Below are 17,740 nucleotides of genomic sequence, written 5' to 3'. Positions count from 1 at the left end.
TGCTACCCAGATTGTGTTAAGACTATTCTAGATTAATTTGTTGAGTATACAGAAGTGTGACCTGTTAGTATGCTCATATTACACCCTATGAGGGTTAAATGTGGTCAGATAACACTATGCAAAAATCCCCAAAGTCAACAACAAAACCAACATTAATGCTTTAGTAAACATTAGTTTACCAAAGATGACTTTAAAATGTGGCTACACAAAGTCTGTAACTCCTAGGTGCCTGTTAATCATGTGGAAGTAACTTTATATGTGAGCATCTGATCCCTCCATCATTCAAATTGGAAATAGGCATCATAGTTTGGGGTTTTTTTTTTGGGGGGGGGGGGGGTTGCTTCATGAAAGTTGTTACACTTGAGCAAATGCAATTTTTGTGAAATTAACTCCATTTTAAGATGCATGGGTGAAACTTCAGTTACGTATGGCTTGAAAAATGCTTGTTTAAACATCTAATCATCAGTAGGTAGAACTCAAAACTTTAAATGAAACAGTGGTGTTATCTCAAGGGGTTACAACTGTAGTGAAATTCTGGAAAGTTAAAAATGCCTCTGGAAAGGTATTTCTTTTGTATTATTTACAGACAGCATGTATATTAAGCACAGGCCCTGTACAACTTTAGACTTACTCTTATTGCTAGGTGTTTCTGTGGTAATAAGTGACCTGCTATGGTTGAAATCGGTATAGTATTAAGCTGTAGTATTGTGAACACAGTTGCTTGCTCATTGCATATTTCTGAAATGATACAGGATAAATGTATCACGCATGCTGTTTGATAATTGAGAATGTCTGTCATAAACTTGCAAATTGTAAATTAAGTTTCTGACTGAATACAAAGTTTTCTCTAAGAAGAGGAAGATGTTGGACAACTCGTAATTTTTAACATTGCTTTCAGAAAAATGTTTTCCTCAAAGTTTACATTTCACATAGCATATAAAATTTCAAGCTTCTCCCAAGGTAATGCATAAAAATAGCATATGAGACTGAATTGTTTCATTTACTGATACTGCCTGCAGGTGTGGAGCTGCATGGGAAATTTTGATGAGAAAATGTAACCCTTTTGGCAGCTTGGTAAAGATAAGCATGAATTTTGAGGGGATAGAGGGGAGAAATCAAATGAGGGATGTTGGTAGAGAGCCTGCATTGTGAAAGAAATACAGATACTTTTCTAAAGTGAATTAATGTGACTCTTCATCGTAATACAAATAAATAAAATACAAAATAAATACAAATTTATTTTTTGCTTTTGAAATATTCTACAGTCAAGGTTACACATAAGTTTCAAGACTATTTTTAATGTAGAGACTTAAAGCAGTCACTCATTTCTTAGTCCTAACACCTCAGAGCTGCATATCAGATCATCACTTGGTTTTCTTACAGTGCACAATGTTAGCTCATTGGGTGGGCTTAAGTCCTTATTTTTATTGTCCAGCACATAGCTCTTGATTTTGTGCCTTGTGAACTGTTACCCTAACTGTAGTGTAGCAGCAACTACCTGCAAGAAGCATAAGGATCAGCAGATAGTTGGCATGCTTTTTCCCTAGACATCTGATTACTGGGATATGCAGTTTTCTCATTCTTTTGGAAACACCAAACAAGAAGGTGGACACTCTCAAATGTAGCTTACTTTGGTTTAACACAAGAAAACTTTGGAAGCCTCTTCCACTAATTAATCCTATTAACTTTCACCAAGAATGCATAATGGTGTTAAGTTGCGTCCTTTTGGGACATAAATGTTGTGTGCTGTGGACTGGACTTCCTAAACAACTTCAGTAGGCAATGTGGTCTGGGCAGCACCTGAAAACACTCAGAGAAACCTGGTCAAGCTAGTTGTTCTCTTCAATAGACAAACCAGATTAAGCAGTTTTTACTCTAAGTGCTATTTGTTTCCTGTCCTGGTGATACACTCACACACCTTCCTTTGATATGTTGGTTGTTATGTGCTGTGGAGAAAGAATAAATAACACCAATTAAATCTGCAAGTGTCAGAATCCAAGTAACGTGCAGATATGCACAGTCATTAAGTGCTGAGTAGGCAAATGTTTCATGGACTTCAGCAAGCTGATTCCTACATCAAAAACCATGTGGGTAGTGAATAAATGTCACTTTAATTATGTGCTGTCTTTGTGTATGAGGAGTAGGATTGGTCATACGAAGCGTTCCAGTTTATCTGGTAATACTACTCTATTTTATTACATCCATTTTAAAAGCAACAAGCCCAGCAGTGACTTAGTTTAATAGTAGATGCAAAGTCAATTTTAGGTTTAAGAATGCATTAGTTACGAGCAATAGTAAAGTATTATGAAGGATTTTAAATTTAGTAGTCTAGAAACTGTTGGTGGAGACAGTCTGACTTTAGCAAGTAATAGTGTTGAAATTGCAAGGTTTCAAGGTATGAATTGGTAAAATATGGACAATAAACTTTAATTCATGTTGCATTTATAGAATCTTAAAACCTGCATGCTTGTGTTTGGGGTAGGATTTGAGTAACTTCGAAGAGGTTGGATATGAGAAATGGAGTTTGAATACCAATTAGTGAACTTACATACTTTGCATTTGACTAATAATGAAGAGTGCTTTGGTATACAAATACTTTAGGTTAGTGGTCAGACTAGTGGGATAATGTGGAAGGAAATGGGAGCTGATATGATTAACCAGCCAAAAATGAAAACTGTCCTTTTTCTGTTTTCCTTGACAGCAGTGGGAAATAAAAGGTGGTGAAAACAAGATGCTTTAGGCTTCTGTCTGAGACCAGCCAGAAAACTGTTCTTCCAACTTAACAACTTTTTCCAGATTTGTTCTGGTGTGTACAGCTGTACCTGTCCTTGATGGGCAGCCTTGTGCTGAAAAAAAACTCTTCTGGCTGGGTTAGTTTTTGAGGGCAGTGGCGTAATCCTGGGTCAAGATCATCATTAGCTGGGCCTTGGAGGTGAGTTGTCATGTCCTGTTTTGGACAGGAGCTTGAAATAATGGTTAGTCTGAGTTTCATTAATGCTAGGTAGCTTCCAAAATATCTTAAGGGCTTTGTTGTTGTGGTGACTTAACTAAAATGTTTGTGCCGAGTCAGTTGTCTCCCATTTGTCCAGATACCGGCTTTCATGTAGTTGTGTGAAGGGTGACTGTTGGTTTACTGGGCAGGTGTTGAGGCTCACTGTGTTTTTTCTTTCAGTTATCTGAAGGTGCTACCTTAATCCTTTCTGATGTTGTCTTGTATTAGAAGTTATGAAATGGCATTGTCCTGCATGTGCTGAATAGTTTTGTATTGATTCTTCCAGTTTATATAGTTGTGATACTTCTGGAAGACTGACCAGGGAGACCTCTTTATATATTAAAAATTATTTGCTGAGCAAACATGAATGAGATTCTCAACTGAAATTATTTTTGGAAGATACTCTGCATTCATTAAGAGTGAGTCTTTGATGTAAAAATCTTTAGGGTAATAGTATTTGTACATCATTGTAAATACTAGGTGTCACAACTGTGGAGTATTGTGAATGAAAGCAAACTTTATCACAAAACCTAGCACTTAATTTATTTCCAAAATATGAAGGCTTTTCTTGTATGCTTGTTGTATTTGCATATGTAATATTTCTAACTCTTCTAGTTAGAAACCCCTGAAGGGGAAATGCTTAAACTGTAGTTGTCTGTACTTGGCTTTCTGTAGTATAATACAAATGATAACTGGGAAGTAGTACTGAAATGCTTCTTGAGCCCTTTGTGCATTGACCCTTTTAATTTGTTCTCTGGAGTTCTTGTATGTGATTAAAGGGGAAGATGTATATTTGATACTGTCAAAAAAAACCCCAGGGCTAACACTAGAAATTTTAGTCTAGATAGAATTTGAAGCACTTCTGAAGCACTGAGTATCTGTTTAGCTTTTTAGTGTTTCACTGAAGGAGATTCATCAGATTGTTCACCTGTGCTTCTGTGGTTTTGTCAGTGTTGTTCCCCATTAAGAAATCTTCAGAAACCATTTAGTTTTATTAAGAGGCAGGAAATTGTGCTACCTGCCCCCTGTACTGTATAAATCAAAGTACTAGCCTAGTTGTTGCTGGCCATTAGGCCTTCACATTTCAGTCTTTTTAACTGTGAACCTGGGAATGTATGAAAGCATTCCTTGAATGTGATGTAAATGAGCTTTTGAATGGAGATTTTATCTAGGTGAGTTGTTAAATTAAGGCATACTTAATTATTTTGAAGCATAAAGGTGTAGCTTCTTTGAAGTAAAACATAATGTGCTTAATAATGCTAAATGTATTGATAATGAAAATTAAAATCCCTATTAAGACAGATCTGTAGGTGTTATCAGGAGTTTGACAGCTGGGACTGTGAAGGTTAAACAGTGTTTATGTTATAAAGTGGAATGGATTTGAAGTGGTAGCAGCTTTGGTGAGGATAAACTGCGCAACATGGAAGTCTGGAGTCAACTGTTCCATTAATTAGCTGACTTACCATTACTTAATCCACCCTTAACACTGCTTTGTTCTCCTCAGACAACAAAATTTAGTTTTTAAGTACTACTTCTGTATTGCCCCATTTAGGAATGCCTATAGAGTCTTTGGGTCTGCTGTAGTTAGTATTTGTTTATATCACTATAGTACTTTTTCTTTCACTGGGTCAGCTGTACAGGCATTTTTTGTGTTGGTTGTAGGGAATAAGCTAAAGTCCTCGTTCCCTGTCTCTAATATTCTAGCATGGATTGCAGATTAGAGAGTGGTGGTGGTAACTGGTGGGGACACTTGGCCTCACAATCGAGCTTTGTGCTCCCTGGTTTGAAGGAATGGCATTAGGATTTCAAACCTGACACAGGGTCATTTTGAACTGAATGACAAGACCGAGGGGGTTTGTATGCAAAGGGAATATATTATGCCACTTCATTGTGTTTAAGTATATTTGACATCTCTAGCACTGTCTCCAGACCGATTCCAAGTATTTTTTTCAAATCTCTAATCTGTGGTAAATGTGTAACTACGTTTATTGCAGTTTGAAATTTGAGAACTGATATGTGTTAAAATTCTGCTGTTTGATGCCTAAAGCTTTGGTAGTAGTCATGTTGCGGATGCAAAGATACTAGTTACTGCTTTAGTTTCTAGCTGCTTGTGACAGCTGATTTCAGACCTGAGAGCTGTAGGCATGTCTTCTACTTGTAATAACAGATTAAAAAAAAACAACACAAACAAAAAAAACCCAGGGCCTGTACATCTGTTTCCAATCATGCTTTGTTAGAAAGTGTTAAAAAATAATTTCACTTTTCTAACTGATTTTGGAAACTAATTTGTAGATGTGCATATTCTGGATAACATAGCATATTGTGTATTTCTGAAATAACTCAGAACTGTTTCGGAGTAAGACAAGTATGTTAAGTAAACCATTCTGGAAATACGACACAGGAAGCAAATCACTGAAGGGCAGAATACGAGTTCCTGCAGTTACTATTTATTGTAGGACCTGTTCAGATGTTGAAGAATAAAGGGATGCAGTTTGTGCCTCTGTGATGTCATTGGGCCCCTAATCCAGGATGAATTAGAGGAACTCTTAGCTTCAGTCTTTAAGTTACTTCAGAGAGCTAAATCACTTCAATAAAAATGGAAAAGGAATGTATTAATAACTCCTTTCTTCAAACAGGAAACCACTCCCAACCCTCAGCCTTCAGAAGAGGAGAAAACTGAGCCAGCACCTAGTCAGGAGGTTGCCAGCCCTGAACAGTATATTAAGCATCCACTACAAAACAGGTAAATAGTACTGAAGCAAGATTATAATTTTGCAAAGATAAAAATGCCTGTGGCTTTACAAAAGCTCTTGTTTACCTTAAGTTTTCTAGCAGCATTTTGAGAGTTCTCAGATGTTTTGAAGATTTTTGTAGTGAGGTTGCAGAGGAAGTAGAATCTGATCCTGTTCTAATTTAGAGGCTTTTTTTATGGAGTGTTGAGTGGTGTTATAAAAGATGAAAATATTTGCGCAAATTTTCATAATGCAGCCAGGTAATTGGAAAGAGCATGGCTTTGCGTTTGATTGGAGGCAAGCAGAGCTTTTACTGCGTTTGTCTGGTGTGTTTTAAGAGACTGATGTGAGATGTTGCTGCCAAGCAGAACTGGAACTCTGCCTTGTCCTTTGGGCAATTGAGTGCCAGTGGTAAAAACTTCTTATTCTTATTTCTTACCACAGTCTTACTCCTTCATATCTTACCTTTGTTTTTTTTCCTCTCCTATTTGGAACTGAAAGTAGTAGAAGCTGTGTTCATCAGCCAAAGAGCTCATTAGACTTGATCATGTGAGTGGCTGGTGTCTCGGGTAATACTGTTTTCATTATCTGTAGGAAGCACAGCAGAAGAAATGCTGTAAAGTGCACATGCACACATTTGTACCAGCGTGTCACTAAGGAAAACTTGTAGGACACTGGCATTTTCTTGTTTAACAAGAAAAACATGGAGCAGTAGTCAAAAGTATAGTTAAGACAAGTTATCGAAAAATCAAAGCCCTCTTAACTGTTCGGTGTGTGAAAACAAGTATGTCTTAAAAGCTTTTTACTGAGCTGTGGAGATAATGGGTACTTAACAAGAAGCTTTGTGCTTGAAAACCTGAACTTAAAGTACTTTCCCGCACTAAAGATATTATAAGCTTACAGCTGAATTCCTTTAAATGTGCACAAAAGTTACCCCAGCAGCATACATATACTTTGAAAAGAGCTGCTAGGAAGTAATTTTCTTCAGCTGAGGTGGAGTGCTCCATACTTAATGTTGCTAAGTAGGTGCTGCCTTAAAGTGAACCTTTTGTTGTCTTTCAACTTCCTTCCTCTTTTTCATGTAATCAGTTTGATTAAATGGATGCTAACACTCTTTTACAAGTGGTAGTGGGACTATTTCTGGAAAATCGTAAACTTTCAAAACAAGGTTTGAAATGTCAGGAAAGGTCTCAGAACAACAGATTGATACCTGGTGACTTAAGGTACTCTACTGCGAGAAGATAAATCTACCCTAGTGCTAACCTAGTGAGTTCAACACTACTGAAACTATGAAATGAAAAATAAGCCTTTTTGGTTAAATGCATCATCAGGTATCCTGTTCCAGCATTTTAAACGATGATTTTTAGATCCAGAAAGAGCATCTTTGTGTGGAAAAGTTCAGTTTATATGTCTTGAGATTTGGACTCAGCAGAGATGATGAAGAAAATTGGATAGGACATTTTTCAGTTAGTCTTGTCTCTCTATACATGCAGGTCTAAAAACTTCAAATAGTTAAAGTTGGTGGTATTTAAGATCGTTGCCATTAATAAGCTTAATTTAAAAGTTTCCTTTTTAAAATTTATGCCGTCCTAGTGAGTGCTTGGGAGACTTTCATGTCATACATAGCTTATTGTAATTAGCTTTTGTAATCTTCATAAGGAAATTACTGGAAAGAGAGCTGTGCTCCTAGTTTGAATAGTTGATGTTGTTTTAGACGATAATCAGTTATTTGAGGTAGGAGATGGCAGTTCAGCAGTGGCAGCAGGAAGGAACATTGAGGCTTAGAGGTTTAGAGTCTTAGAAATGTTCCAAAGCTATTTAAAATATTTACTTAAATGGGTTGATCAAATCTGCCACGATTCCTTTAATGGAAACACAAATATTGTTCATCTGCAGAGAGTTTGAGAACTGAGTTTTTCTTGTAGCTTATTGATGAAAATTGACTTCCATGCTACATTATTAAGGTTTAAAATTAGTTTAGATATAACAATATAAATAATGTATTACATTTTTAATATAAGTTTAATTTCTAGATGCTATTACTCAATTTTGTTTTCCTTTTTAGATGGGCACTGTGGTTTTTTAAAAATGACAAGAGCAAAACTTGGCAAGCAAATCTTCGTCTTATCTCGAAGTTTGATACTGTTGAAGATTTTTGGGCGTAAGTAAAGGTTTTTCAATCTGGGTAATAATCCTGGCATATGTTGGCAAAGCTTATGCCAAAGTAAACATACTCCATTAACTGTAACTTTTTGGGTATAGTATGAAATGTTTGCAAAATTGAAGGTGATGTCTACCCCATTCTTCAGAATGTGGTAGAATGTAACCTTTGAAGAAAAGTTGATTGGAGGAGTTCTTCACACTTTAAATGCACACTGTCTTGCCGTTAACACTCCAATGCTGCTTATAGTTATATGTACATGACATACATGTAGAAAACTATTTGTGCAGTAGCTATCTCTTGGTAATGCAAATTTGTAAATTCTTGTAGCCAACTAATTGTCATTCCTCAGTCCCAAATTTTGCTGGTTGACTAAATTCTCAGACAGCTGGCTTACTTCAGATGTTCAAGAATGCCTGAATTTGGAGCATAGTACTTGGGAGATTGATGCAGATTAATGACATTCTTGAAAGAAGTTCATTAGAGGTTACATAAGAACTAACTTCATTCTAAATTGAAGGTATCCAAAAGCAGCTAGGCTCAAAGAGCAATAACAAAGCATTTGAAGGTAGGCCTGCGCTTCCCAAACACTTGATTCAGTCAAATGCAAGTGGCTTACTTGAAAGATTTTTTTTTTGCCTGCCATAATGATGGAATATGGAGAAAATGAAAGTGGCCTGAAATTGAGGGTGAAAAAAATGCATTATATATTTCATCTTAGTATTTCATGCTACATTGAGTGGTAGCGTTCTTAAGGTTTTTGTTGCATACCTTCTTCTGGATGTGATTGGTAAGGGAGAGATGGTGTCTTAGCAGAATAATGAGACCCATCAGTGACCCACTAGCAACAGAGAAGAAATAAAGGTGCTGAAAATGTTGAACAAGTAATTTATCAGTGCAGTCATCAGAGAGAGGGGAATAGGATTCTGTGCTTGTAACCAGCTTTCCCATTCTACTATGGGGGTGACGGTTGAGTGAGCAGTAGTTTGCAGTCTTGGAGTATGCGATGGGCAGCTAAATTGTTTGATGCTCACTGCTGAACTTCATTAAGGGTAAGTTTTTTGAGCTCCTATAACCAAGATAGTCTGGGTAATTAAAAGAAGCACTTAATCTAGATGTCTGCAGTGAAGGTAAAATCAAGCAATTGAGAAGTTAAGCCTCCATTGTGGTTGGAGTGGGAAGCAGGTGTGGTGTTCTGGGGAGAAAATTTTAAGGTAAACTCAAAAGGAGGGAAACTGGTAAATCTGTAACTGGCTTTGTAAATTCCTATGCCTGACTTGTAATTGTTAGAACGCTGCAGTAATTCATTTCCTTTTTGGTGGTGGACCATGCCTGAATGTTGGTTGGTCTTGGCCGGCAGGTTACTGTGGTATGTGCAGGCCTTTTTCTGAAGTCTGACCTTCACAATGCAGGGTGGGGAGGAAATCTGTCCTCTTGCTAGAGAAGGAGACTCCTTTAGTTGTTTGGGTTTTTTTCTCTAAACTGCGTAGTTGTGGATTTAATTCAGAGCATGTATTTTATACTTTAAGTTGTTTGTTCTTGCCTTTTGAGTTCATTTCAATTACCAGGCCTACAGTCTTAGCCCCTAGAATATTGTGTTAAATAGCAAAGTCAAGTATTCCTCCTAAAACCTCTCTCTGCAGAGAGAGTAGCCTTAAAAATATAAACAATTAACCATATTCCATGTATATGTACAGAATACACATGCACGCAACATGAACACACATGAAAGTTAAAGTGAGTTACATTTCTAATAACTTTTAGAACTACGTTTAAAAGCAGCACTGGTATAGGAACCCAGCAAGCGTTCATAAACCAGTTTCCATTCTATTTCTTTAAGCCCCAAATATCTTAAAGCTAATGCTTTTATACTGCTGAAAAAAAGGTAAGAAATAGGGTTGCTTCTAAAGTAATGTTAGTTTTTTAAAAAAATTTTTGTATTCTGTTCGGTCATACATCTTAAATTCTTTAAGAATTGTGTGCCTTAAAATAATGCTTAGTTTTTAATCCTGCTTTTTTCCCTTCAATAGTTTATACAACCATATCCAGCTCTCTAGTAATTTAATGCCTGGTTGTGACTACTCGCTCTTTAAGGTATGCTTGCTAACCTTTTTTCTTCAGTTGTGAATGTTGATGGATGGTTTCCTGACTAAGCAAGACACTGTCCAAAAATTTCACTTTGGATGTTTAGTAATATGGTTGGGAATATCTTAAAGATGTTAATATTTTAGAAAGTCCCAAACACATGCCTTCTAAAAATCAGGCTGTCACTAGTTCTGAAAATGCAAGTCCTTGCTTTACACACTTCACAGACAGTATGTTTTCATCTGTTACTGTTTGTCTTCATTCTGTTCGAGATGTTTGTGCTAATAATTAACTGTTAATAATGTTTATAATGAGAGATTTTCCAGCTGTGTCATTTGGTGTCATGTGAAATGAGAAAATGTCCAAGTTCTGTGGGAGACTGCAATGTTTGCCAGTATTCTTTGAACACTGCTAGCCAGATGCAGCAGCTCTTATAATTAATTTTTACACCACCAGTTAAATGCTGTATTACTTGGGTGCAATTTTCTGTTTCATACATAACACTGACACTTAAAGCATGCTGAGGAAGTGTTCAGACTAGCAAATAAGAAATGCCGATGAGAAAGTGTACGTGAAATCCTGCCTCAGCTGGAGTGGAGATCTGAACCAGAGCTCTAAATTAAATCGTAGCCTTTCCAAAGTGCTTATAACATACAGCTTCCTTTCTGGATTCAGATACCTAAATAATCCCCTGAGTGCTGGTGCCTGGTTCTTCCTCTGCTTACAAAACAGAGCTGCTGGCTGGGAGTTCTCGGTAAACTTTACATAGTTTGTAAACCCCAGCAGCTTTGGGTACTAAAGAGATGGCAATACTTTGGTTTGGGAAGGTAACTATCTTAGGTGACTGAGAAAACTTACTAGTAAAATTTTTAGAAGCTGTAGGCCCTTCAGAGGTAAGGGTATCTATGGATCATGCTTGTATTTTTTGCATGAATTTTAATTTTTTGTATCCTGTGTTTGCTTCAGCAATAATTTAATTAAATACATGAAACAGGTACAGAATTGGTAACTGTTGCAGGCTTCTGAGCAATCTCTAGCTGTAGTCCTTCAATTCTGACCTGGTAGGAGTGCCTCTTAAAGGTGAAGTGTGAGCTCTGCAGCTGCCAGTGAGGGTGTTAAATTTAAACTGAGCTGACACCACTCCATCCTTTTCAGCCAAAGTTTTGTAGCGCAACTGTCTATTAAGACAGTTCTTAACAGAGTTTCTCTGTCTAGACAATTACCTGATTTTTTTTAATGACTGACTTTTCTGAAGTGCAGCATAGCTGGTAATTTGGGAGTGGCAGCTGGCTGCTTTTCTGCAGTGGTGCATCCAGAGTCACTTAATTCAGTGCAGGGCCATTGGTAAAGCATGAATTGGAATGCAACTTGCTTCTAAATGGTGAGTTGATTTTTGTGGCCCTGACGATTGAAATTATCTTATTCTCAACTTGTGTTCAGGAAGTTACTGAGATAAACTGTCAAGGGTGTCTGTTTCAGTTAAGTAATCTTTGTGCATAAACGAAGCACTTGGCCAATGTTGCACTGAGTCCAAGACTTAAAATAAGGACTTCAGAATGTAGCTGCTAATTTTATCTGGTTTCTTACGGGCTAAAGTGGATGGTTGACTTCGCCTGTTCCCATAGGGGATTTTATCTAAGTGGTGTAGCCAAGACTTGCTTGGGCTGTGATTCTTCTGTAGAAATAAAAACTCATTAGAGACAGTGTACTTGTTAAGCTGTTTTGAAATTTTGTTATTGGTATGACGCAGTCTTTCTGGACAGGTGTGTATCTTAAACTGTACCACTTAAGTTGCTATTTCAGTTATCACTGGCCTTGTGGTTATTCTTTAGGAAAAATATAGTTCAGGTCTAATTTAACTTCTGGCTTTTCTTTGCAGGATGGTATTGAACCAATGTGGGAAGATGAAAAAAACAAGCGAGGAGGGCGATGGCTAATTACACTAAACAAACAGCAGAGACGAAGTGACCTTGATCGCTTCTGGCTAGAGACAGTAAGCACTATGGCCTTACAAAGTTGCAAGTGAAGAATCTTGCATTTGTATTTGATATTTTAACTTGTTTGTTCTTTGTGTGCCACACTAGATGTCTTAACTTCCTGGCAGCACAGTCCTGTAAGTTTTTATTGACAGTCTGTATTTGAAACATTTTTCAATAATGATGATTAATGTAGTTGTATTCTGTTGAATACTTTCTTACAGTGGGCAGTAATAGAGATAATTCTGCAGGACATATTAACCTTTTCCTGTGGAATGTACAGAATAGCTGTCAAGCTACTGGGAAAATAACGTCTCTTGAATGTAATTTAACTGCTTAAATGTAAGAATTTCTTTTACAAATACTGTTACAAATGAATAGTTTTGATGTTTTGGCCTTGCTGAAACCAGGGATTTTCAGGTTATTTATATTCCTCCTGTGCTTAGCCTAACACTAGGATAGGCAAGTAATAGTACAATCTTCCTGTAAGTACACTATAAAAAAACTTCTTTCCATTGCTCTTACCTCTTTGGAATAGATTTTTTGAATGGTGAATAAACTTCCAGTGGTTTTGTGGGTTGCAGTAAATGTGTTGTAGAAAAGGGTACAACTGTGCTGTCCAGGAACTAACTCGGAATAGGCTAAAACAGTCCACTGTCATCTGGAGTTTACGGGAATGGATTGCAGATGGTACAATGCAAACCAATTTTTATCAAATCTCTGATCTGTGTTTCCCTTCTGTGAGAGGCATTAAGTATTGCACCCCTCTGAAAGGGAGAAATTGCCTTCTGGATCAAAGCAGAGATATCCAAAGTACCAGCGCTATTATGATCTTTCCAGTTCACTGTAGTAGTGATTTGAAGAAAGGATTGCAAGCACTACGCTACTAGCCAATATGACTGCACATGAGTAAATAAATGTCTTGCTGTGTGCATTTGGTCTCTCCAATTAAATGCCTATATGAGTCCTTCAGATTCTTAGTAACCATTAGACTATATACGTGTTTCCAATCCATATGTATTTAGACTTAAAGCTAGAGAGTTCTGGCTTTTGTTTAGCAGCAAGCAATGGCACAGAGCCCAAATACCCAGGTGAGTGGGATATGTGCTCTGAAACAACCCTGTGACTTCTAATTTCAGTAGCCAACTTTCTCCAATAAAAATTAAAGCCTGTTTATTACTCCTCTTTGGAACAAAATTTTATTTTAATCTAATGATCTTTAATGTTCTTAGGTGTAAAGTAAACTTAATTTCAGAAGACAAAATGTATTTGACTAGTGTTTATTGACCATGGTAGCCATACTGGCTTGTATATATCCTAAGGCTGCTGATCAGTATTTCAAATGTTTGTGTGTGGTTTAAACTTTAAAAATTTACAGCTTTCATTACTCGTGTGCAGCCTGCAGCTGGGCATAACATTTTAAGTGTGTGTAGTTATACCTGATTTATTCAGTAGCACACTGTCATCTTTGTATTTCCTTGATGAAGTCAGCCCTTGCAGCTCTCATGGGTACTAAAAGATCTGCTTTGTTCAAAAAGTTGTGAGTGTGTTGAATTTCCAAATGTTACAAGAGATTCTGGAAAATTAATATAGTGGCAGTGTTTAATGTACTGTAAAAGTCAAACAGGCATACATTTGGAGACTTCAGTGTGCAGAAGGATTTTTAATTCAGCATGGACTAGATGAATCCATCTTAACTACAAACTCTGTTTTGAATATCTGAAAATCTGGTGAAACAAGTTGCAAGTTGAAGATTTTCAAATACTGCTTTCACGGCTGGCATGTTACACAACGATGTGACCTAATTCACTGTGGTGTTCCTGAAGTATACCACCTCTGCCGATTCCAAGCTTGACCACTAGAAATCTGTGGGGGAAGAATCTTGTGTTACTCATATGCTTGTATTGTTGCAGTTGCATACACACTGTTCAGGATGACTGATTCCCACTTCAGAGTCTGTGGGAGCTCTGAAGCTTCCCGTGCATGTTGATAGGATGCAGTACTTCATTAGATGGCAGTTCTAATCTGAGTTGCAGTCTGATTTGCCTCTGAATTTGATATTCTTCAGAACTGAAGTTGGACCTTACGTGGCTGACACACTGCCCAAATAGTACTTCATGGGTTGTTCCTAGATAGTAAATGCAAACACTTAAAATTTCAGATTTGTTTACCTGTGTTAAATGTACTTCAGAAAAAAGAATAAATTCCTTTAATCCTTACATAATTTTGGATTGGGAGGATGGAGTGGGAGGCAACACTATCAAAACTATCAACTTGCAGCTGCTGGGACAGGAGGAGAGATGGGGAACTTGAAATAAGAGGAAGACACCCTACTACAGCTGAGTTTACATTCACTTGTAACGTTTGGAACTTCAAGAAGATACTGCAGTAAACAAAGTGATTGTTTTATGTCAAACTATAAGCAGTAAAATGTAGTATGTATTCCTCAGTCCTTTGTGTATACTTTTGTGTTTGCCTGTGGAGCAAGATTCTGACTTTGAACTGCCACTTTTAATGGTTAATCTTTGTTTTGTAGCTGCTGTGCCTTATTGGGGAGTCGTTTGATGACTACAGTGATGATGTATGTGGTGCTGTTGTTAATGTTAGAACTAAGGGTGATAAAATAGCAATATGGACAACTGAATGTGAAAACAGGGATGCTGTTACACATATAGGGTAAGTAATGTGATTGTCTTGAATGTGAAGTGTAACAAGGCACTTAAAGCCAGCTAACTTGATAGAGAATGCACTTCAGGCAGATGTAGCCTGTGCAGAGCTGTATGCCAAATTAAGTAATTCAGTACCAAATTTTGTGTTATAGTATAGTTTTTTGTAAGGGCTTAGTTAGTGCAGCAGTACAAAGAAGTTACTAACTTTGCTATAGTTTAGAAATAATGAGGATTTGAACGCAAATCTTGGCAGAATTTTTACACTTCACAATGACGCATTGTAATTAACACCTGTAGATAATGTAGATTCTGTTGCAGTATGCCAGTTTGTAAAGATGGGTAGGCCGTAACGGTAGAGCATTGGTAAGATTTTTCTCAGGAAAGAGATGCTTACAAGTAATAGGAAGGAAGCGTAAATCTTGAGGTCACAAGGATGTCCTTATATTTGAAAAAGTCTGGACAGTGACATGCTGTGAAACTCTGCAGATATATTTCCTCCTCCTCTTCTCTTTTCAAGTACACATCAAACAATAAAGCTGAGTTTCATGGATTACTTGACATGTGTAATAGCATGTTGCTTACTGGAATGAAGACTACAACAGTAGTCATCTCTGATTATGATGAATCTGTACTACGGAAAGTGCTTGTGCTCTGTTTAGCAAGTACTGCTAAAGTTAGTGAATTCCTGATGCTATAGTATTGATACTTCATAATTACTTGCTGTTAAATTCAGTTGTTGTAGGCCACTTAATTCTGTTGTTTTGCATAGGTTATTTATCTTCCCAGCTTAGGACACTTTAACATGCCTTAGGCCAGACCTTAAACTGTCAGGCATAGTAGCTTGCTGAGTTTTTAACTTACTGTGTGGCACTTGACACACTCCTCATTTGGGCCTTTAAGAATCTGGTGGGCTCTGCTTTATACTAACAATTTAATTATGCAGTCATGCTCAGACTTAGAAGGTAAGTGTAACACTAAGCAAACAACTGTGGTACACATCTTCTGCTAGTAGAGAATAACCTTATCAAACCTAGTAGGCATCAGAACCTTTTTTAGAATGTATTAACCATTAACTAAGGACCTAAGGTGACTCCATTAGAGAACTGTAAAAAGTGTAAGATCTTGTAAACTGACACAATGACTTAAGGTAAGTTATGTTGACTACCTGCTGTTACATTGCCATAACTCCAAAGACAATACATCAGCTTTTATATAACAGTTAAAACTGGGGTAAGCTATGGCACTGTGAACTCTCCATGATGATTAGGGTAAGTTAAAAAACCAAATTTATGTCGTCTTTGTTAACAATCTGCAGTTGAACAGGCTTGTTCTGTGGTTTAGCCAGAGCTTGCAGCCTAGTATCATTAGTGACTTACATCTTACACTGCGTTCCACAGCTTAGAGCGTGTGTAACATGGGTATTGCTGCTTAAAGCATAAGATCCAAGCTGATTTTTCTTAAAGCTCTTGTTTGGGTAGCTGATGGTCACCAGTAGTACCATGGGGGTGTGCTGTCTATAAGTAGTTAAAGACAAGAGAGCAAGTCTGTGCAGCTGAGATGTGTGGTGATAATAACTGTTCCAAGCAATTGCTGTTTCATTTGGTTCAGGTGCTATCAGGTGCTGATAGTAGAATCCCTGTGTTCTACATTAATGTAGGCCTGTTGGTTATGTTTTTGGCAAGAGCTTGTCCTATTTTATATGGTAAGTTATTCATACAAAACTATAAGCTGATTTTAGATGCAATAAGCTAGAAAAATCTTGTTTAGTCCTTTATTCATACCTGAGAAATTGTTTCTAAGTAACTGTTTCATGAAGGTGTCAGCAGTTCTTAAAAGCAGGTGTCCTGTTCCTAATTCCTTCCTAAGGGCTTTGCTTAAACTGTTGTTCTATTTCTTTTCTCCAGGAGAGTATACAAGGAAAGATTAGGACTTCCTCCAAAGATAGTGATTGGTTATCAGTCCCATGCAGACACAGCTACTAAGAGCGGCTCCACCACTAAAAATAGGTTTGTTGTTTAAGAAGACACCTTCTGAGTATTCTTTCATAGGAGACTGCGTCAAGCAATCGAGATTTGGGAGCTGAACCAAAGCCTCTTCAAAAGCAGAGTGGACTACATTTAAATTTGATTTCCATCTAAGTGTTGCTAAGATTTGTGGGAAGTCTCATTTGCCTTTGTCTTGTACTTCTGTGTTCAGTTTTTTCTATTTGGCTGAAGTAACCATTACAAATCAGAATTTGAGTACACTTCACCCCCCGAATCCATAAATGTTTTCCTGGCCCACTCTGTAATAGCTTGGTAGAAACATTACTATTACAAAAGAAAAAATTGTTTATCCACAGTATTCAGAAAAGAAGTTGCATTTCTGTACCTGCAGGAAATTACTCTGTTTTACATTTGCATTGTATGCAGTAACATTTTGCTGGTTTGAAAAAGAGTATGGTGCATACAGTTTTCTAGCAATTTTTTTATACAGCATCCTCTTTGCTGTAACCTATGCTGGTGGCTGCTAGATTAATTTATTTGTTTTCCCTATTTGATAACATTAGTGATATTTTGATTTCAGTTGTTTTTGCTCATGTAACATTTGGTGAAGAATATGGGAATATGACAAAGGTGGAATAAACATTAATTTTGTGCATTCTTTGGTAATTTTTGGTTTTTTGTAACATCAAAACTTTGCTACAAATTTATGCATTTCAGTCAAATTGGTGATCTGTGTGATTTCCTAAACATAATTGTGGATTTTTTAATGTAACACCATAATTTACATTCCTTACTAGAAATAGTATGTCTGTTTTTGTATCTTACGCTGTATTTTAACACTTTGTATTACTTAGGTTATTTTGCTTTGGTTAAAATGGCTCAAGTAGAAAAGCGGTCCCATTCATATTAAGACAGTGTACAAAACTGTAAATAAAATGTGTACAGTGAATTGTCTTTTAGACAACTAGATTTGTCCTTTTATTTCTCCATCTATACAGCAAGTATTTGTACCTCTTGTGACAAGGCAGTCTCTACTGTGGCTTCTATTGTAGTGTCTTCCAGGAAAGATAGTCTGGAGTTATAGTCTGTTGGAACTTCTAATAAATCTATTAGATAGCACCCAAAATCAAAGTGAAATTA

General features: G+C 37.0%; 1 protein-coding gene across 2 annotated transcripts in view; it reads left to right on the top strand.

Moving 5' to 3' along the window:
- Window positions 1-17,740, top strand: part of EIF4E (eukaryotic translation initiation factor 4E) — a 20,415-nt gene extending 2,675 nt beyond the window's left edge. Inside the window, exons 2-7 of one of the 2 annotated variants that reach the window (XM_037379932.1) lie at window positions 5,629-5,735; window positions 7,790-7,885; window positions 9,916-9,979; window positions 11,850-11,963; window positions 14,483-14,622; window positions 16,520-17,740. In XM_037379932.1, the coding sequence (XP_037235829.1) occupies window positions 5,629-5,735; window positions 7,790-7,885; window positions 9,916-9,979; window positions 11,850-11,963; window positions 14,483-14,622; window positions 16,520-16,634 (636 nt within the window). In that variant the 3' untranslated portion in view covers window positions 16,635-17,740. The remainder of the gene's footprint in view (window positions 1-5,628; window positions 5,736-7,789; window positions 7,886-9,915; window positions 9,980-11,849; window positions 11,964-14,482; window positions 14,623-16,519) is intronic. The other variant, XM_037379923.1, reaches the window with a different exon arrangement.

Source organism: Falco rusticolus, chromosome 1 (assembly GCF_015220075.1).
Source record: "Falco rusticolus isolate bFalRus1 chromosome 1, bFalRus1.pri, whole genome shotgun sequence".
Classification (NCBI taxonomy): Eukaryota; Metazoa; Chordata; class Aves; order Falconiformes; family Falconidae; genus Falco; species Falco rusticolus.
Note: the sequence above shows the minus strand (reverse complement) of the source record. Positions and strands in the feature narration are given on the sequence as shown.